Source organism: Ammospiza nelsoni, chromosome 1 (genome assembly GCF_027579445.1).
Source record: "Ammospiza nelsoni isolate bAmmNel1 chromosome 1, bAmmNel1.pri, whole genome shotgun sequence".
NCBI lineage: Eukaryota > Metazoa > Chordata > Aves > Passeriformes > Passerellidae > Ammospiza > Ammospiza nelsoni.
Window position 1 is genome coordinate 48,247,037 of NC_080633.1, and position 22,420 is coordinate 48,269,456.

General features: G+C 39.2%; 1 protein-coding gene across 2 annotated transcripts in view; it reads right to left on the reverse strand.

Annotated features, from left to right (window-relative positions):
• ELMO1 (engulfment and cell motility 1) overlaps positions 1 to 22,420 on the reverse strand; it is a 303,943-nt gene that overhangs the window by 167,083 nt on the left and 114,440 nt on the right. For both annotated transcript variants that reach the window (XM_059473758.1, XM_059473750.1), the window contains exons 12-14: positions 19,285 to 19,335; positions 17,717 to 17,839; positions 16,263 to 16,394 (exon numbers count right to left, since the gene is read on the reverse strand). In XM_059473758.1, coding sequence (XP_059329741.1) covers positions 16,263 to 16,394; positions 17,717 to 17,839; positions 19,285 to 19,335 — 306 coding nt within the window. The remainder of the gene's footprint in view (positions 1 to 16,262; positions 16,395 to 17,716; positions 17,840 to 19,284; positions 19,336 to 22,420) is intronic.

Consider the following 22,420-nt stretch of genomic DNA (forward strand, 5'->3'; position numbering starts at 1 on the left):
ATGTGAGCTAATCCAGATGGCTTTCGCTGCAGGGAGTTAGGGACCCTTCCCATGAGACCTCCTAGAGGCTCAGCTGCAAGAGTGTGAAGCAGGTGTCCCTCCAGCCAGGGCTGCTGGAGAGCAACCAAGAGCTACAGCTTTTCAGAAAGCTCCAGCTCTCACAAAATCACCATGGAATATATTACCCACGTCCTGGCCAGCAAGCCACTTTTGTACTGTTTGAACTACAACACTCATGAAGTACACTGGGAAGAGCTGGCACACAGTACCCCCAACCTCAAAAGAACTACTGTTATAAATATGGGCTTTTTTATGACTTTGGAATGTGCTGGGAGATGATTGCTTTAATTTTACCAATGCCATTAAAGCAGTCTGCCCTCTCTATACAGATAGAAACTAAGGCATGAATTCTCATCCTGCCCAGCAGGAGAAATAGCAAGCTAGCAAGAAGAGAGCTATGTGAGAAAACAGTGTGAACAGTGCTAGCGGGAACAGCAAGCCAAAGAAATTAATCTATCTACACTTGAATACTGCAAATGAACACAGATTAAATGTTTGTGACTAGACAGAAGTCATACCCACAAGACCCAAAATCTACCTCAGCAATTTTATCTCTGCGACTCCTATTATATGTGTCAATTAGTTAGACTTAGTGTTCCTAAGTCAAATTTTATCATGAAAACCTTTTAAGTTTGGGAAAATTTAATGCCTGTTAGGTAAGGTAGACTGTGACTTCCACTCATTATTTAAGCATAATGGCTCCATAATTCAGAAGAAATTCAGAGCTCTTCAACAAATGTTTTTTAGAAAACTTAAGGAAAAGATACAAAATAGTTAATGAGTGTACATATATATTTTAGCATAAGCTCCAAACAAATTAGTTACATTGCCTATCAATAAGGAAAAAAAAATAATCTCTATACCTTTTTATTAAGTAAAATGAAAAGTTCAAAATCAAATTGTGCCAAATCTTGGGCTCCTTGAATTGGAATTTTCCAAGCCTTAGACTACCACAAGAGCATATTTTAGTTTTAGATTGTTTTAGTTACACTCCAGGCAGTTTTATCTAAACTTTTTGACATAACACTTGCTTCTGAAATTTAAGGTGCAAAACAACTTTCAGTTATATTTCCTTTTAAAGGAAAAAATACTTAAATTATAAGCAATAAAGTAAAATCAAAGTCGGTCAAGTAAAAATAATCATTAGAGGAAGATTATTTCCTGAGGATGTGCATCTACAGGGAGGTCACATGTGAAGCAGCCAGTTTTATTGCTGCAGTGGCCTCTTTTTTTTTTAAGTCATCACTAAAGAGTGAAATTCTGAATTCCTTCCTGCTGCAGCAACTATCATCTCCAGGAAAGGATATAATGCCTGTGTACAATGGTAGGCACAACCAGAGAACAAGAAGATTGACACTCCATTTGAGCAGTGAATTATAGTTCTCTTGGAATTTCATGACCAGCAATGGCAGTGGTGGCTGGGGACATCCCAGCATCTCTACAATCCATGCTGCTTTGAGAACAGTGAGCTTGGAAAGGAACCTAAACTCAATGCCAAGCATCACAAGGTAAGCTGCAGATCTATATCAGCTTACCTTGTGATGCTTTGCATTGAGTTTAGATATTTCTGTAGAAAGGTTGTGTGATTTTGTTTTTCAAGCAAGCTGGGTCAAACCTCTGTCATGTGCAAAAGGAAAGGCCCAGGCTGTGTTTAGTTCAAATACAGTGGAGAGAAGTCAGCCCTATGTCTGAGAAAACCCCAGTTCAAAATTAATCATCCCTGTGAATCTACTGGCTGCTTGGCAGCCAGATACAACAGCTGTCCAAATTTAAAATGGAAATTTCTGTCCCAGAGCTCTGGAAAACAGAACTGGAATGGCATTTGCAGCCAGGCATATGGACCTGCAGAGCTGGGTGAAAAAGCCAGCTACCATTTAGGAGCTCTGTGGTTCACGCACTGACACTTCTTTTATTACCTGTGATCAGGTCAAGCTTCTAATAATTGCAGAGGATAAGATGAAAACTAATTTACAGCAAAGGAACTGTCATCATATGTGGTATTTTAGCTACCTTTGGATGGACATTCCCAAGTACAAAATTACCAGCTATACAGTCAAATCTTTCCCCTGCTGGAGGAAAGCAGCCAGGCGCTGTAGGTGTCAGGGGAAGATTTGGAATACAAGACCAATCCCTCCTAAAACCTTTGAGTTCATATTCTGCCTTAAATCAGCAATAACCTATGCCCATCCTGTAGGATACCCTCATCTGTCCTCAATATCAAAGTAATAAAAAAAATATACAAACAAAAAAATCCCCAAAACAAACCACAAAGATTAAAAAACCCACTGGATCCATTCACTAGAGAATTTCAGTTCCCTTGAACTTCAGTTCCATTTTCCTTTCCCTCCCTCTCCAGGAATGTGAAGCTCTTCTGATTAGAGCTGGGCTCTGCAAAATGCTGATATGTGTTGCATGTCTGGGTACTGCTCTACTGTTCTGCTCTGCCTTCATTCTCCTCCAGACAAATGTCACAAAGAGGATGCAGCTGCACCTCTAATTATCCCAAATAGGGAGATTTTTTTTTTTTTAATATAAGGAATTTTTAAAAGAAGACAAATCTCTACTATTCTATGATTTTATGTGTGCGCTGTGTAACAAACGGACTACATTTAACTACCAAAATATTCAGAATTTAGATATGAAGGTGTTTTTAATTTGGGAAAATAAATGGGTTATTTAAAAATAAGGTGCCTTTCTCCCCTTGTCTTTGAATTTATTCTCAGGCCTCAGTTAATGAAATCTCATATTGAAAAAGAATGTTTGTAAGTGAAGAAAATCAAAATATTTTGTGTGCTTTGCTATTTACCATCCTTTAAATATTACAACATGTAAAAAAACCTCTTGAGGAATGAGACAATGAGGAAAAAACAATATGCACATGTAAGTAACACACATATCTGTTTGCATGCATGCATACACTGAAAAACTTCATAAACCTAAATAAAATATTTGCTGTAATTAACATTAAATTGAATTTACACAGTTTCACAAAACTACCATCATTTAATACCGAGTGAGGGTTTGTCTAGAATCATTTATCTAAGCCAAGTCTTGTGAAGCAGACAAAGCCAACACAACAAAAGCATTGAGATGTCATTATATCTGACCAGTTTTGTGGGGCATGGTTCTCCATGGTTTATTTTCTATGCAAATTCTGAGACATGTAGTACATAATATCCAGAGAAAGACATCCAAGGTCCATCCATCTCCCAGTGAAAGAGTCAGAAAATAATTCTTCTGTTAAGAAATAAACTATTCAGCCCAACTACATTCAAATCCATGGAGCTTGCCTGCCCCCACGAGTTCACAACTGGGATGCACATGGCAAAGAAAACTATTCAGTGAAACCATAGATAGTATATATATATAAGAGAAAAAAAAAAAAACCAACAGAAATGTAGTACTCCATTTTGACCAACTTTAAATTAGCACATTTACATTTGTTAGTGGATTTTCTGCAAGAGAAGCGTGCTCTTTCAAATCACAAAGATTTTAATACTTTTATTTTACAAGTTTGCAATTGAAAATACTGGAAAAGGTATAAATACTAAAATACCAACCTTTTATTCCCCCTTCTCGAAGCAACTATCTTCATTAAACAACTGATGTAAAGGATAATTCCTTCAACTAATACTTACAATAAGCACAAAATAATGAAATAAATAATTAAAATATCAAAGCAGAAATGGAATGATGTTATACAGAGCCACACAGACACACAATCACAGATATTTCATTCTGGTTAGTTTTAACTTTGTTGTTGAAGTGATACTGCAAGGTCAAAGAAGCTCAGTGGCCCATCAAGATTTTTTTCCCTTTCTTTTAAATCTGTTCTCCTTTGGAATGACTAAAGCTAAAAGGAATTCAGCTGCATATGATAAAAAAACCTGGTTTAGTAATTTTACCACTGTTCAAGTTTTTAGATCCCCATAGATCCGGACAAGTAGTCCTGGGAAATCACATGCAGCTGCATGGTAAACAACAACAGCAGCTTTAACATATGGATTTTGTGGTCTCTCTTTCTGGTCAGTATAAAGATGTGTCTGACCCAGGGACCTCATCCTGTGCGTATCAGCTCAGATGAAAAGCACCAAGTTTATACAAAATTAGTAATTCTCTACTGCACAGATGTCATCAGGTCTGCCTTTCCTGGTTAGAACACAACCTATTTTCCTTAATAAGAAAAAATTCCTCAAGTTTTCTCCAAGCCATTTAAAGCTGCATGCCTCCAAACAGCAGTAATTCTCTTGCAGTCTTCTGTTAGAACCCAGGATCCACAGACAGAAGACTGGCAATGAAGAAAAATTGTACTGTCTTCAGGATTTACAGATAACTCTCAGGTTTTTTTGTCATTCTTGCATATTTATTCCACATGCAATCACACTTGGCTGAGAAGATGTGATGCCCCCCAACAGCATCTGCCCCTGTGGCCAGAGGAGATCACCCCTCTCTCTTGGCAGGGCACTCACACGTAGGGCAACTCTGGAATCCTTTGAACCCTTCAGGGAAATCCCCAGGGCCTTGCCTTGGAAGAATACACCACAGAGTCTCTACCTAGGCTGAAAGAGAAGACTTCCCCCATGGAGCCTTGCATCCCATCCCAATTCCTTTCCCCATACGTCCCAAATTCTCCCTTCCCTGTTTCCTCATTGGTTGTGGTATCCCTGGTGGCTGGCCCTGTCTTCCCAGTGGATCAGTGCCCTTTGCCCTGCCCTTTGTATCGTCCCTGCGCCCTCAGGCCATTGGCCACTGACCTCTACTTCCCCCTGTGCAGAGCACATGGTTTGAGGTTTTGTCCCTGATTTCCCTTCAGCATGCTGGAATAAACCTTCACTGGAATTTATCATACAAAAGGCCCTTCTGCCTCTCTTCACTGAGCTAGCCATGGCCAGTGTGGTCCGTGTGCTTGACTGCTTTGCCTGAATGCTTACCCAAGTGGCTTTTCCACAGGAGATGCTTGTTGGGAAATAGCTCACAGCATCCACCATCTAAACCCCACACTGCTACAGGCAACCAGGCTGCTCCCCTGCTTGTGCCTAGCTGGCATCTGCCCACACATCCTTGCACTGCTCAGAGTGGTCCAGGGAGATTTGGTTGAACCACAAAAGAGATTTGTGGTTCAACCACTAACCCTGGGGCCTACCCTGCCTCAAGTTACACCAGAGGAGATATCTCCCACCACACATTGACCTGAACATCTCAGCAAATCAAAGTGTCAGTGTGAAGAGTGCAACCTTGCTGAGTTGCAAACCTCAGTGGGGAGTGCTCCATTCTACCTGCAGGAATCCTCTTTTCAGCACAGCCCTGCTCTTCCACAGCCTAGCACCAAAAACATGCTATGGCATGAAACCATGGAACGCTTTGTTTATGGCAAACAGTAGCTTAGAACTATGAAAGTCTGCTTATGGGAAAGATCACAACAGGTCACACACAAATGACCTCCTAACAGAACCAAGCATGAGAGTAAGATTGAAGGATTTCTGGATTTTTGCCTCTCAGGTTTTAAAAGATATTTGCTGTTAATGCTCACATTTGCAGAATATAGTCTGAGTTGGCGTCAAGTGTAAATTTTCCTGATTATATCTATAACTAAAATATCAAAATCCTGTGTTCTACAAATTTGTAAAAACTCCTGGCAGATTAAGAAACAAACACCACCACAAACAAACAAAACCAAAAAATCCTACCAAAACTAAAAGTCCCAGTCTGCAAGAAGGCATCCCTGCCACAGAATCTACACAAGGCTGAAAAACACTCAGAACACAGGAACAAATTGTAATTTTGGGGAGGATAAAATATCTCACCAGTGACAGAGAGGAAAACATTTACAGTGCGCTGTATAACAAAACGTAGCATGCAAGCCAAATTAAGTAACCCACAGAGGTACCATTTAGCCTAAATATCAAACATCTGCTGGCATTCAACTGCGAAATGGGAATTTACAGCCAGAGCAGTTATTTCTACTGTGTCTAAGGCTGAAAAAATTGTGTCCATGAAAGTGAGGTGTTGAAAAACTTTGGTGAGCAACTGATACCTGGTGTGATACTGGTGCCCTCTGCTGTCAAATATTACACTTCAGTTACCAGATTTCTTTAAAATGAGATTCCAAAGTACTCCAAATAATATCGACATACACAGCAGGGAAACTAAGTATTTCTATCTGTAGGTGACTTATAAAGAAAAGCAATCCTGACAGACATTCAGTCTTACTGCAAAGAGAAGATCTAAGTATGCTGTTAGAAAACCTTCTGTGGGATTTCCACATTGAGCTTCATGCTGTAAAACAATCTAAAAGATTAATCTAATAAATTAAAACATTTCTTTGTTTTTCAACAAGCAAAATGGAGACTTCAAGTGAAACAAAGCCTTTGTGAGTTTATTTTTTGTTTTCTTTTTTAGTTTATTTTTTGGAAATTTTCAGACTGATTTATTTCCATATAGATTCAGAAAAATTACCTGTAGAATTAACAACAGGCTTGCAGATTGCAGCTCCTCCAAATGTCAGTATAGACTAATAAAATCATTAGTTACATCTTTAGTACCATCATCAGTTCATTTATATATCCTTACTCTTCCATTCTTTTTTTCTTTTCTTGTACTTCATGTATTTTGTTCACCTTTCTCAGACAGCCTTCAGCACCTTTGTTGCGGTTGCTCTGCCTGAGATCTATCAAGCAGCAATGTCCATCAGGAAAGCAAGATGTCAGAAGCAAAGGGAAACTTGACAAAAATATCTAAATTACTGGTAAATCTGGTTGTGCCATCTGCAGTTCAACTTGTCTATCACTTTCCATTTTTAAACTTTAATTTCAGATACTTCAAAATTATTTTAAGTGGCAGAAGAGAATACCTAGCATTTTCTTTCTGTGCATAAGCCTTGGCAAGTTTTAGCAATTATTTAACCTTTTTTAGGAATGTTTTATTAAGCACTGCATTGCTCTAACTAAATCAATTTTTATGTAATTGTTTGTCAAAATCCAAGCCCACTCATTCTATGCAAGGAAAACTTCTAAGACTTGCTCTTGTGTAAGTCTTGAAATTCCTTTTTAACATGGGCTGCATTTGGCTGCATTATGAGTGCTTAGGATTAACTGAATTTAACAAATCTCTTTGGAACACACTTTTTCTGAAGTTGTTGCCTCTCCTGAGCATTCCCTGGCCCCAGCTTCTGGGCTTAGAGAAAAAAGCAAACCAGGAGTGGAGTGGAAAGAGAGGGTAAGTAGATGGGTACAGAGAATAGTGAGAGGTGAGTGTCAAAGTCAGGAATTTGTAAGTGAAAAGGCTTAGAAGAAGTGCAGGAGTGCTAGGGCAGAAAGCAAGATGGTGCACACAATGTTAATAAAATTCACAAGCATTTCAAACATTCACATCAACTTAGATGTTTTCACTGTTTTAAGATCAATATTACTTGAGGTCCTGGGCTGTTATTCCCAGTGATTACATCATGTTCTTGTGATACTCCTGTACACAGCAAGAGAATTACACAGGTAAAAGTTACTCTGTGAAAATAGAAATTACAGAACTCATCCTTGAGGTGTGTTTTGTCTCAAATACTTGCAAAAAAGTGTTTACGAATGTAAATACAGTCATATGAACTTTCAACTCTGTCTCTTTACTTAAAAGATTATCAAATACTGACATTGACAGTCACTATTACAACTACACTCTTTCTTAACACCAAGAAATAAATGATGATGTATGATCAGTCTGCATCTTCCAAAACTTACCTGGAAGAATAAATCAGTAATGGCTTATTTATAAGATAGCTACTGAAAGATCTTAGTTTCAAAACAAAACTACAGGAGAATGAAGCTCGCAAAGAGCGGAGAAGAGCAACCTCTGGTGGTCATAAAGGTAAAAACGAGAGGAGAAATCCAGTGTACAGTCCCGTCTTATCCCACTGTACCTGCATTAGGGGAATTTCAGTGCCAAAGGACAGAACGTGGGGGTTTTTTTACCTGGACATACCATCTGCAAATTTAACTCTGATAAATAAAAGGATATTCAAATCTTATGAAAGCTATGTATTACAATGAAAGGAGAGGAGAAGAAGAATTACCTTTCTGGCAGAGTGCTGTAAGACATGGATTTTGCTGTGCTAAGGTGCTTAATTATTAGCTGCCGCTACTAAATGACAAAGGGTTTTACTTTAGGAGGAGCCATATTTACATAAAGAAATATGGCAACTGACCTGAAGGTCTGGCAAAACAAAAGCTCAGCAAAACAAAATCTGTTCAGAGTTGGGTTTTTTTCCACAGCAACAAGTGATTTCACAAGTTTTGAAATAGTAGATAGAGAAAAAGAGGGTTGTAGGAGTAGGAAGAGTGGAGGTGGATGGAAAACTACTAATAGCTTTCAGTAGTACAGACAATCTGTCATCTGTGCTGTTCTGCTGTTAAGCCAGCAATTAAATCTTATCAATCTAAAATTTAAAAAGGATCAGGTCTAAATTTTAAAAGGATCAGATCTAGTTTGACACATATGTAGCACTGTTCTAAAAATATTCTTCTGCCACTGCCAAAGCCAACAGGAAAATCTAAATGTAAGGATTCATTGCTTTTATTATAGTTCAAAAGCTTTCCCAAAGGATAAAAACCTACAATCACTGCAGAGTATCATCTATCAAAAGAAATAACAGGGAGATGAGAAGTAAATAGCTGCAGACAACAGCTCACAGTCTTTGTGATGAGTTTTTCAGCATTTTAGACCAGTTCCAGATTTCAGTCTCAAATCACAAAATCTCAGCTTCCTCTTCAGGGCTTTCACGGTCCTTCAACTCATAACATTGTAAGATTTCAAATATTCAGGCCTTCCTTGTTTTAGGAAGAAAAAGGATGAACATCCTCAGGTCTTCAACAAGAATAGCTAAGTAAATGCATCACATGGTGTTTGCTTCTGTCCATCTCCCTGTCACCCACTCTCCTAAGAAAATTTTATCCTCCCTAGCCAGGCAAACTGGTACCATTAATCCAGATGACCAGCTGGAACAAGGAGGGGCTTCAGAGATGCAGCTGTCATTAGTAATTCCATAGAATTTGAGGACTGGTCATACTCCTGCAGAGTTTAGCATCCCAACTCCATGCCAGTCTTGCCCTGTGTTAACTTTTTAGAGCCCAACTCAATTGTGGATGAGTGGTAGTCAACTTTAGGCTACCACTCATCCACACCATGCAAATTACCTAGAATTCTGCACTACCATTTCACTGCATGATTTCACTTTGACTCTTTATTTTCTGCCTGACAATAATAAAGGGTGAATGACCATCACAAAACAACCTAATTCTTTATCTACTCACTTTCTATCACTGCAAATCTGAACTTTTTTTGAATATGCACACATCATCACCAGTAAACCTGTGACTCAAATCTTCAGTCAAATAATTTATCATGAATAGTAGGCTTCAGTATATCAACAGTTGAAGTTAAATTGTTCAAAACTAGGTTGCAACTATTTCATGGCCTAGAATGATAAGCAAAAGGTAGCAACCTATCTTTAGAAAAAAAAATAATTGAACTGTGCTTGAACTATTTGAGTCAGAACCCCACACCTTATGGCAACAACAACAAAAAAATAAGGAATTTTGCCTATTGATCATTTAAGAGGTGGGGCTCATTGTGCTGACTATTATTACGATGGTCAATACTTCCTATTTCTAGGTACTGTTACCAGTTTTTAATGTCTTGGACAGAATTTATTAGGCAAATGAAATTTTCACACTGAGACAAAGATTAATATTTGGTCCATGTGCCTAAACCTACTCCATCCATTTCTGAAACACAGGAAAAATGCAATTTGTGTCTGTCTTTAGAAAGTCCTGACAACTTTCAGTGCAAAAGTTGGAAATGGTTGAGCAGGCTTCATACTGATGGAGGAACAAACAGGGTAAGAGGAGGAGGTGGAGAGAGGGACACTAGGAAAAATCCAGAGGAGAGCCACCTCATGAGGATGCAAAAAAGGAAGGAGAGGAGAGGAGAGGAGAGGAGAGGAGAGGAGAGGAGAGGAGAGGAGAGGAGAGGAGAGGAGAGGAGAGGAGAGGAGAGGAGAGGAGAGGAGAGGAGAGGAGAGGAGAGGAGAGGAGAGGAGAGGAGAGGAGAGGAGAGGAGAGGAGAGGAGAGGAGAGGAGAGGAGAGGAGAGGAGAGGAGAGGAGAGGAGAGGAGAGGAGAGGAGAGGAGAGGAGAGGAGAGGAGAGGAGAGGAGAGGAGAGGAGAGGAGAGGAGAGGAGAGGAGAGGAGAGGAGGATCAGACAGGCTGGAAGCAGATAGATCCAGCTGGATATCAAAATGCAACAAAGAGCCCAAGGGGAGTGGGAACTCAAAACCAAAGATTAGGGAAAGAAATTGAGAGAGAAAGGCCAGAGAAGCTATGAAGTTGGAAAGCAAAGCATGATAGCACAGCACAGGGAACCTCCAAACTACCAAAGCTCAGTGCATAAACTCAGAAACAGCCTAAAGACAGAGTTAGCAAAACACAGAAAGGAGGTGTGGTGTGCCAGCCTTGGCCAGCAGCCATGCACACACCCAACTGCTCGCCTACTCCTCTCTTCAACAGAGCAAGGCCGGGAAAAGGATGGAAAAGCTCACTGGCCAAGATAAGCTCACTGGCCATTCTTAAATGGAGACTCTTCCATCATGGGCAAAACAGACTTGACTTCTGTAAAGTCAAAGCAATTTGCTGCCAGTTAAAACAGATTTGAAAAGTGAAAACAAACACTAAAACAACACCTTTCTCCCATGTTTTCCCAACTTAATCCTTCACTGTCAAATCCTGGGGCAGGGCATGGAGGGGCACAGACACAGAGGATGCCATGAAAATGAGAGAGGGGGAAAAGAAGCTCCCAAGTGAGTGCAAGGAAATTACACCCACCAGAGCTCTACTAGGTAGGTTGAAGAGGACAGCACTTAAAGGCTGGAGTCATTTGAGTTTGTGCCTCTTGCAGGTAATGATTGCAAGGTATTCATTACATTATTCCAAATTATTTTCCCAATAACCTTCTTTCAGTAGAGTCAAGGGACTCCATCTGGGGAATATATCAGGATGGCAAGGAGGTTACTGTGGACAGTCAGCTAATGAGCTATTCTGACACAATGAGAAGCACCACAGAAGAACCTATGAGAAAACTCTTAGTTCTTATCTTCAAAGTGCTACTTGGACACTGTGCTGTACAACAAGGGATTTTTGGAAAAGATAAAGATAAAAGACGTAAGATAAAGTAGATTAAAGGTAAGTAGCTTAAGATAAAACTAAGTAGCTGCTCATCTGAGACATGAAGAAGAGAAAAAAATACAAGTCTGAAAGAAATCTCAGAAGCTCCCCAGGCCTATATTTTGCCTAAGGCTAACTCTCAACTGTTTTTGAAGCTTCTTTCCAAAACTTTTTGGACAAATCCTCAAAATTATCAGTGCTGGTGCTGCTTCTCCTCATATTAGAAAGTTTTTGCAATGTCTAACAAATCAGCTATGCAGCCATTTAATCATCTATCTAATTATTCATGCCTTTCTTCAGACTGCTCTAAGCAACCTTGGTTGTTGGTGTTTTTTTTTCTTTCACACAGTCCTCACACGCTTTGTTTCCTGGACCCACCATTGTGAAATATATAAAATGTCACATAATAATGATAATAATGAAAGTACATTCATTATTTTTATAATGAATTGATCTCCATCTTTAAAGTTGTGGCAAATTTTGTCCCCAGCATTCCAATTAAAAATCTCTCCTATAAAGAAGTTGCCATCACTGCCTTTTTCCTTACACATGGCTTCCTCCCTCTCAGCATTGGCACACACACTTGAGATTTCCACAGCATTTAGGCTGATTGGCTAAAAAGGCAATTTTTTAAAGTCAACTCCTGTAAGACATCTCCCTCATGACTGCAGGAGCCTCACCCTCTGCACACAACCTGCATTTAGTCGGTCCACAAGCCACTGCAGAGTTTACTGAAATAATATAATGTTCTATATGATGTCTAAGAAATGCAAAAAATGGCCTCAACAGTTCATATGTTCTGAAAATATCTTTCCAGATAAATCCTAGCTAAACATTCAATTTTTTTTTGTGGCTACATTACCCTTTTTTGTGTCTATATTACACAGTCTCTCTTATCTTTTCCCACAGACAAGATACTTGCCTGCAGATGAAATTCTTGCCAGGGGTCCTAAATGAACACCATTGCTCTTGATATGACTGCGTAAAATGACATTATTTCTGTTTCTATTTTGTAATCCAAAAGATCATCTTATTTGTGAATAACATGGTGATTCTTCCATCACTGCTTCACATATTTGTTTAATCAGATTTCTTCCGCACACGTCAACTTTCTTAGGCCACCACCACAAATATCCTGCAAGCAAAGCCCATGCCTGACTTTTAAAGAACACCCCACCATTCTCAATTTTCCTTTAAATTGTCACCTTCTATCAGAAAGTTTCTTACTGATTGCATGGCTCTTTCATTAAGTCACATTTAATTCTGCTACACTAGCAAATTCCAATTTAGCACAGCAAAATTTTGAAATCACTCACTTTCCATGTTGGCTTTTTCATTTATACAAACTATTTATATTTAATGGAAGGAAATCAAAACAAAACAAACAAAAAAAAAATTCTCAGAAGCTCTACACACTTAAAACTTGAGAAAAACCCTTCTAGGATGAGATTGAGTTGTTTTTTCCAATATGTTAAGTTTCTTATAATTTGTTCAGAGCTGCCTATAAACACATTCATTTCAACATCTCAATGAAGAAGTATGATGAAAATATAAAGGATTATGAGGTTTCTTGTAACTATTTTCCACCTCAATTATAGGAATTAAGCTTACTCAAATACAAGGGGGAGTATTGAGGCTATTTAATGTGCAATTGACTCAGAAAATAATAAATAATTCAATAGGGTGGAGTGCATCCCAGATCTCCTAATTGGGTAATTTTTGTTGCATTCATCAGCATTTTAATAAATCTCACAACTGTCTCATCTGAAAATCTCTTCACTTGGTCATCACAACCATCTGGTGAGGTCCTGTGGTTGCTTTAGCTGAATGAAGGTTTCTAACTATGCAGTTTTACAAATTACATTGTAAGTTTCTGAAACCATGTCTCGACTTTGTCTCTTTTTCACATTACATTTGTAGTGGGGCAAGGCTTTTTGATGTGGCTGAGAAAAATAAACAGAATTCTTGCACATCCCATACAGAAGGAGAACAAGCAGTCCAGGAACAACTTAATAGCCAGACATGGTTTTACTCTCTCCCTTGAAATGAATATTTAATCAGCTCAAGAAATTGGCTTCCTGACCATTGGCACCAGTGGAATGATGACAGCATTCCAAGTCAGACTCTTGTTTGGCAGGTTTCTTGTGCCTCACAGCTGAGGCAGAGGGGAGGCAAACCTCACACTGCTCAGATCACGATCAGTTTGGTAACATAACTCTCTACCTGCAGCTGAAAGCACTGAAGACATTTTATTGAAAAGGAGCAGATGGGGTGAAGGCAGCTGGGAGTCAGAACGCTGCCCCTGTATGAGGCTGAGGATGAGCAGCCAGGTTTCACAAGGGGTCCTGCTCCCTTTCCCAGTCCTGTGGGGAAGGTAATACTACTCTCCAGCTGTTAAAAAGTCGTACCTGCAGTGTCATCTGGATTCTTAGCTCAAAGTAAAGCTTCTGCACAAAAGTAGAATAACTTTCCTCACAGTTCACTGTTGTTGACATTTTTATTTCTTGTACTTTGCCTCACCATACTGCTACTAGAATAACCTGCCTCCCATTAGGGCTCTTGCTATGATGCTTCTTTCAAAGCTTACTTTCACATACTGCTTCTTATCTCCCACTGTGCTTCCCTACATTTTTTCACTGCTTTAATCCCAGTTCCCATTTCCTCTTAAACATTGCTCCCCATCCCCTTTTGAAAGGCTATCATAATCAAATTGTAAACAGTGCTGCAGTTACCCTTGACAACTGCCAGAGTGTTTTCAGTAGGCTTCCCAATGAACAGCTCAAATGGGAGTAATGAAGCTGAGGGATGAGTCAACAAAAAAAAAAAAACAACCTCACACTGAGCTTCAAAGGCTGCTTCAAAGCACTAGTTTTGCTATCATGCCTGCAACCCCAAAATGCCAAGTTCCTCTGTTCTCATCTATTTACTTGATTACTCCTTACAGATACAACAGCACTGATCCAGTGGTAATTTTTTCCTCATTCATCAGTAATGAAAACAGCTATCAGAACACTGAAAAGCTCTACCCAGTTCCTTTGTGGTTTCAGGAGAATTGAGCCCTATGCCACAGAGCTGGGCAGAGCTCTCAAACTGCACAGCAAGCTCCAGTTTGCACCAAGAGTGCTGAAAACCTCTCTGTCTGTAACTGTGGCTACTGTACAATATTCAGTGTATATCTGCTACGCCAACAGGACAGTAATGGATCACAGGAGATATGAAGCATACCTTTTTACCTAAGGAGAAAGAAAACTGCATACTAACCTAGAGTGAGTAATAAATCAAGATATTAATTCACTGTACACGTGCACGCTCTGTTTCCAGAGGGGGAAAAATACACATTATTAGTTACTATAAATGTGTGCATTGGTTTAGCCAGATCGTGCTCTGCTCCCCAACAGGGTTTAAGGCAAGCCCAGAACTCCAATTCACCTGATTAAGTCAGGGTACAAGAGATTCTGCATCCCATACTCACAGATTGAAGGACTTTAACCAAACAAAACACAAGGTCCTATAAGTGAGTCCATAGAGTCATACCTCAGATTTATTGTTCTCATAAATTCATATTATTGCTAACAAACCACAGTGACTTTACAGGGCTGTCACAGATCCACTAGGCAATGCCTGTACATCCAGGATATCATTAAAAGTTAGATTCTAATGGTGGCATGTCATGCAAAACTACATGCTTAAACTTAAGGTATTTATTTCTTCCAGCTAGAATAATGGAATTGTTTAGGTTGGAAAAGACCTCTGAGATAATTGATTACAACTGTGCTATGATCACCACTAATCTGTGTCTCTAAGAGCCACATCCACACATCTTTCAAACATCTCCAGGGTCTATGACTCAATCACTTCCTTGGACAGCCTGCTCCAATGCTTGACAACCCTTTCCATGAAGAAATTTTATGGAATATCCAATCTAAAACTATCTTGTCCTGTAATCTTGTCCTGTAATCTGGGAGAAGAGACTGATCTTCACAAGGCTACTACACTCCTCCTATGGAGTTGTAGAGAGCAATGAGGTCTCTCTTGAACCTGCTTTTCTCCAGGCTAAACACCCCCAGCTACCTCAGCTGCTCCTCACCAGCCTTGTGCTCCAGACCCTTCACCTGCTTTGTTACCCTTCTCTGGACAAATTCCAGCACCTCAGTCCCTTTCTCACTGAGCACAGTACTCAAGGTGTGGCCTCACCCAGTGCTGTGTACAGGGTGACAATCCCTGCCCTGGTGCTGCTGGCCACACTGTTGCTGATCCAGGCCAGGATGCCATTGGCCTTCTCGGCCATCTGGGCACAGCTGGCTCATGTTCAGCCAGCTGGTCACCAACAACCCCAGATCTTTTCCTCTGATCACCTTTCCAGACAAAATTCCCCAGGTATTGTTCACTGAATGGGGTTGCAGGACCCAGCACTTTACTTAATCTCATACAGTTGGTCTCAATTATCCTCCACACACTCCAGGAATCTCCTAGAATATTTCCTTTCCACTCTATCATATTTCCAGCTGACAGCTGATAAGTCCAAAGTACCCCGTGAGAACAAGGGTTAGAGATCTTGAAACTTGTCCCAGATGCTTGTAGTATATTTTGCCTGCTTCTTTATCCTGGTTGGATGGCCTTTAACAGATTCCCATCATGAAATCTGCCTCATTGACCTTCCTCCTGGTCCTTACTCATAAAGACTCAAGCCTATTATCACCATTAACGAGCTCAGGGCAGTCAAAACACTCCCTAAGGAGTCTTAGGGGTACTCCACTACCTCTACTTCATTGCCTATCCCATGTAAAGAATTTATAGCCTCCATTCCAGCACCCTGGCTCCTGCTAAAGCTGTCACTTGGAGTTAGCAGGGTTTCTGAGGAAGGGGAGGAAAGTTATGTTTGCCATTCCTTTTAGGAAACAGACAGAAGACCAAAGTAAGAGAAGAGACTAATGAAAAGATGTACTATAATGGATGCATGCACCCACTTTCAGTGGATTATCACACAAAAATACTCACAATAAATCCAAGCTTTTTATAGTCTCGAGTGTACATAGATTTCCGTTTCTCCATGCTGCCACTGCTGTTGTTAGGTTCGGATTCAGCATCAAATGCAATTCTTCTGAGTTCAAATATGATATCTCGCTGAGCCTACATCAAAACAAGGTTGAAAAAAATTGGTTAAAATAACTGATCTCTCATTTTAACAATACCACAAAAGGTGTTTCAAAACACGGTATTCCTGCCCACTGCCCAAAGTTTTTTTGTCTAAATTCCCTACTTCATACTTGGAGAGACAGCAAGCAAGAATGACCTTGTTGTTCCCATTTTCGAAAGTCCTCACATTTATGAGATGCACACATGGGTAATTAAGTGTTGGCTTCCAGAAGCAGGACCCAAGTTAGCAAGGCCTCTGACTACACAATTTTAACCACAGAAGCCAGGAGATCACACACATTTCAAATTAGGCTGGTACGTAAGCACCTTGCTGGATGAACACAAAATGACTCAGCACTCTGCATTCATTTTGGTAACTATCCATTTTTGCTACTGCAGAAATAGGCAGGAGAGGAATTACTGCAGCTGGAAATGTCTCAAGACAGTGATAACCACACTACCAGCAATATTAACAACACTTAGTCACTCTCTATGGAAATATGCACTAATTTACTGCATGTACATTCCCAAGAGTCAAACTTTTCCATCTCAAACTTAGGAAACATAAAATCCTACAGCATGATGTTACTTATGTTTACAACTATCTCACTCTCCCACCTTCTTTTCTTCAAATTATTGGCAAGTCTTAAGAAAACTTCAGCTTAAAAATGAAATCAGGTTCCTCCTTGTACAGGGCCTAAATGAAGGCCACAAAAAGATTAAAGAAACAAAACACATCATCCCTATGGCTCATTGACCCTATATTTAAATATCTTAGGGGAGTGTCACTTTTTGCACAACGAACAATATCAAAGTCAATGTCTGCACACAGTGAGCAATAAACAAATGAAGTACTTTATAGAATCCCAGTAACAAAACCAGGGTTTATTGTTACACAATTTAACTTCAACTCTAGTTTCAGATAGTTTCAAACAGATAGTTTCCATGCAAACATTTAATTTAGCTCTACAGAAGTACTTCTAGGGAGGACCATACACCTCTAGTGCTTCGGAGAAAGGCACAATGGAAACAAATGCTGGACAGCTGCTCAGAGTTTCTGCTCAGGAAGACAGAAAATGTACTTCATGGAACTACATGACAAGGAGAATTGCCTGGCCATTTTGTACTTTTGCACAAGGAATGAAATACCTAATGCATCTTCTTACAACCAAAAAACATAACCCAACTTCACAGAGAAAAAGAATAACTTATGTAAATGTTCCTAGCAAGTGGTTTTTTCCTCCATGAAGAGCTTTAGGTACATCAGTGAGGAGCTGCTGTCTTCCTGCTAAGACCAGATCATGCCAGACGCTTACTTGATCTTGTGGATCCATTTTTGTCATCATTCTGTCTTCCAGAAGATTGAAGGTAAGTACTTGCAGGACATATAGCTGGTGTGCCATTTCATTATTGATGGCCCTCTGTGCCCTGATCACATGCTGCAAAGAAAGAGAGACGGGCTTGAGTGAATCAGAAAACTGCAGTGTGCAGCCAGGGATTTCCATTCCTAAGTATGCGCTTGCTATGCAATAGTGTATCTATACTTCAGAAATGAAGAAAAACCAAACCCAAACAGCCAAAAAGTCTCAAACACAAACCCACACCCACCCCTAAAAATCAAACCAGAACTAGCACTACTGATTCAGGTATGTTTAAATAACTTAAGGAGACAGGACTTTACACTTTATAGGGTCTGTGCATATACTAAGAAGTAGCATTAAAAAAACAGTGCTGAGTAGTCACTTCAAAGAAAAAATAATTCCATCCCAAGAGCTTTAGAGCTCTGTATTTCATTTCTTTTTTTCCAAGAGATTATATTGAGAAAATATTTAAGAGAGTAGCTGTCTGAGCAGAAAAGTATTCAGGCTTCAGGCACAGCCAGAGAATACAGTGAATAGAGTAGCAGGGTTCAACAGGGAGTCAGCATCACACCACAATCCTGCCTCTACTAGCCAACTCCAATCTGTATGAGGAAGACTGCTTAGAAATACATTAGTATATAATGCCCTATACATGCAGAATTATCCCATTCAAAAAGCAAACACAAAACTGATGGACAATTTAAAAATTCCTGGTGTGCCAAAAACACTAAGTAGTTTTATATGGGAAACAGAAAACAGACCCAGACCTCTAAACACAGCAAAGAGCACAAAGAAAAAGTCACCAAGTGAGAGCTGGATACATCAACAGATGTTGTACAGTTCCAGAAAATAAAAGAATCTGTCTGCCAAAAGGCACTGGAGCATATTGTGAAAATAAATAAACAATAATTATCCTTATAATTGTTCCAAATTTTGAAAGAACTCAACCAGTATAAAAACAGGCCTTCTGAAATAAATTCTGAGGGTTTTATATGCATCAGTGAAATTATGATAGCAAATGAGAATGTGTGAGGGCCTGTTTGTTGTTTGGTTCATTTTACACTCACTACAGAGAAAGATTTTTCCCTCATTCCATTGAAGATGCAATCTACTCAAACATCAAAGGCAAAATCCCTGATTTTCCGTGAGAGCAGATGCAGGTCTTCGATATTATATTCATTAACTCTTTCATTAGCTTTAATTCATGCTTCTTGTGTAAAAGCCATGATGAATTGTGTCAATCAAGACAGAATAATCAAAAGAACCAAAAAACACAGGGGGCATTTAATACTGTATTTTCATGAAGAAACAACAATTTCTGACTGGGAAAATAACCCTTCCAAAAAGCAGTTTTGAACCCATTCAATCACCATTCAAACCTTATCTTCTATATTACAAGACTTCAAAACATATCAAAATACAAAGGCAATTAAAATGTATTAAGATAAGACCTATGAACACCAAAAATGGAGTCATATTTTCTCTCTCCTATTCAACAGTAATTTTGAAAACCATATACTTACAGTTAAGATGATGGAACGAAGCTGCTTTTGTGCCAAAATGTTTGCCATTTCCTGATTAAGTAAAAAAAAAATTTAAAAAATAGCCAGAAGCAGTTATTTTCCTATCATAGCTAGAAAAACATACTGGCCTAAAAGGTCTTGCGTTTCTGCATTGTTACTTATAAATGAAAGGAAGCAGCATATCAGCATTAGAACTGTATTTGGGGTTCATAAAGTCAAAATACCATGAGAAGAGAGACCAAGATAGTTAAAAGTACATCACAAGCTGAGGGCTTTGGTGATCCAAAACCCACAGTGAAAGACTTCAGAAGAGACCTCTGTGGGTTGAAGAGAGAATTTACACGCTTGAACAAGCACAACCTTCCCCCATAAACAATACAGAATGAAGCATGGACTGGAAGCCAGCCAGGACTTTAAAACAAGATATCAAATAAAATTATTATTTACTTTGATATTTCAGCTGTTTTAAAATCAAGCGCTCTAACTTCCATTCAATAAATCAGCCTACAACTCAGTACTGTTTCATTATAGCAAATGATAATTCTCCCCTGTATTTTAGTAGCAATGTTGACATTGGTCCATTCTGGTTTTAAATTAACTTGTCTTTCTAGACCTATCTGAAAACATTGTCAAGGTGAATATGATTTCTCTTTAATGCTTAAGAAGCTGGTCCCAACTGTCCCTGCTTCAAACTGTCCTACAATGCATAGGAGGGAATATTTTACACTTACCAAGCATAAGAGTCTAATCTTAACCATACCTACAAGAGTGTGCCCTATTTTTAAGTTCCATGAGCATTTCCATCAGTATAGAAATTTGTGTTTGTGTGTGTGAATGAGAGATATGCTTGCACATGCAGTGCATTCCTGCTAAACTTTGTGAGAGCTGGAGACTAATGTAGAATAAACACTAGTCACTTTTATATATTAAAAAAAATCCCCTATAAGACATAAAAACCGAGACTGTAACATTAAACATAAGAAGGATGGATGAACACACCTGCAGCAACAGTGTAAATAAAGCGAGTGTTAAGTGAGAACTTGCTCAGAAAATCATTCTTATTGTGAGATGGGAGGCAGTCAGAGATGTTGAGCTCTTTTCCTCGTACCAGGTAAAGGGTGCTGCAATAGAACATGGCAGGGATAAAGAAGGAACAAGGGACCAAAGACAAGAGAAACTCAGCTTCAGGTTTTGAGCCTTTTCTGGCTGCTCAAGTTTCAATTGCACATAACAGCAAAGGAGCAAAGGAATGGATGATACAGATGGTTCCGTCTCTTCCAGAAATGTGCAACTGAGCTGTAGGGGGAGTGCCAGGCACACGATACACTTCAATTTTGCTTGGAACAGACTGGCTGGATTTTTGTCAAACTATGTACCCACTGTCAAAAGATTAACAGGTACAGAAAATAGGATGGTATTTCTGCATTCAATGCAAAGAAAATAATAAAAAGGAAACTCTTCTAATTACTTTTTAGAAGATTATCAAATTGTTACTTCTTTCTTATAGCTATCATTTAAAAAGCTGTTATTGAGATACTGGGTTTTTTTGTCACTGGACTAAAATTGATTGAAGCAACAAGCATTCAAAAAACCAATTATTGCATCAAAATTAACTTTGTCTCCAAAAAGGCTATATTAGCAGCTAATAAGCTGCCTCTTCCAATATAAGTGCTGTCCTAGCTGATGAGAACAAGAATTATCTGACCAACTTTGCCATCTCATTTCCCATAGCAACGTCTCTGCAAAAAATGCAGACAAATGCCAAAGAAGTGTTTCAGACATTCATAGTATCATTTCAATGCTCAAACTCTCAGCTCTTTCCCAATAGACTTTTTTATTTTCTTTTTTTTTATTAATAACCTAGGTTTCTCTAGATGATTTGGTCCTTGACAGGGGCAGAAGAAGCAAAGCAACCAGGGAGTCCTCATTAAAAAGAAAAATCTTGGACTTCTTGGGTTTTACATTACAGAAACAGAGAGACAGGAAAAAAAAAAAAGTGAGGGGAAAGAATTCAGACAACAGTGCCAATTTAAATCCCTTCCTTAATTGCAGAGCAGCCATCCACATCATGCCTGTAAGTCAGCAGCAGAGAGGGTGCCAAAGTTCCCAGAGTCAATGAGTTTTGGTGCAGCTTCTCACTTCTAACAATATTAAGTAGTGAGTGCTGAACATTAACTTTTGAGTGCTCATCAACAGATAATTGCATGAGATTTCATCACCTCGGTTCATTGTCTTAGAAAGACAGAGTTCAGTAGGAGCCATCTGTTAATGCTATTTGGAAGGCAATGGACACCTACCTTCTCTATTGTATGGTTTACTAATTAACCACAAGACAGCCATAAAGAGAAACCGAACACACTCTGACTGCACATTCTGGGTTATTAAATGCGGAGGAAAAATTTCTGCAAGTGTCAGAGCTATTATCCTTCAAAGCCAAAGCAGATCATTATCTCCTGATGATCATAAACTCCATGACTAACAGTTTTGTGTCACAGCAGCAGGTACTACAGGTGAAGTCTGTCTGGCTCACTGCCAGCCCCACTAGGTGGTTGCACTGCTGGCAAGATACAGTTTTGCTCGCTGGCAATACACTGTGTTACTGTCATTCATGGAACTCATGCCCAACTGATTAATACTAAAATCTTATCTACATCTGACACTGCTCCTCCACTTCAAAAATGACAAGGCATACTTCTCACAGAAACACAGCGGCAACTATTCACACATGCAAAAAGCAAATATTTGGGTTCCTTACAAGGATCTATTATAAATTTATGCCAAAATTGAAAGAAAAGTTTTTATTCTAATTTTTGGTTATTAGGTGCCTTCTTGCCTTAATTATAGAAGAATGTGTTGGAGGAAGAAGGAAAAAAGGGGGTGACGGGTGGAAGAGCCTTCTTTTCCTAATTAAACCATGGGTTTACTTTTCCTGTTTGCAGTGTTAAAAATATTTTTAAGAAGAAGAAACAAAACCCAAAAAATACCAACCAAACCCCCCTGAAAAACCCTCATTAGGGCTTTGATGTTTGTTTAAACAGTCACCAGCATTTTAAAATGTAAATAAATCTAAGGAAAGCCCTTGTCAGAACTGATCAGCAACTCTCAGTGAACTTGTTCTGGACAGTAACAGTATGTC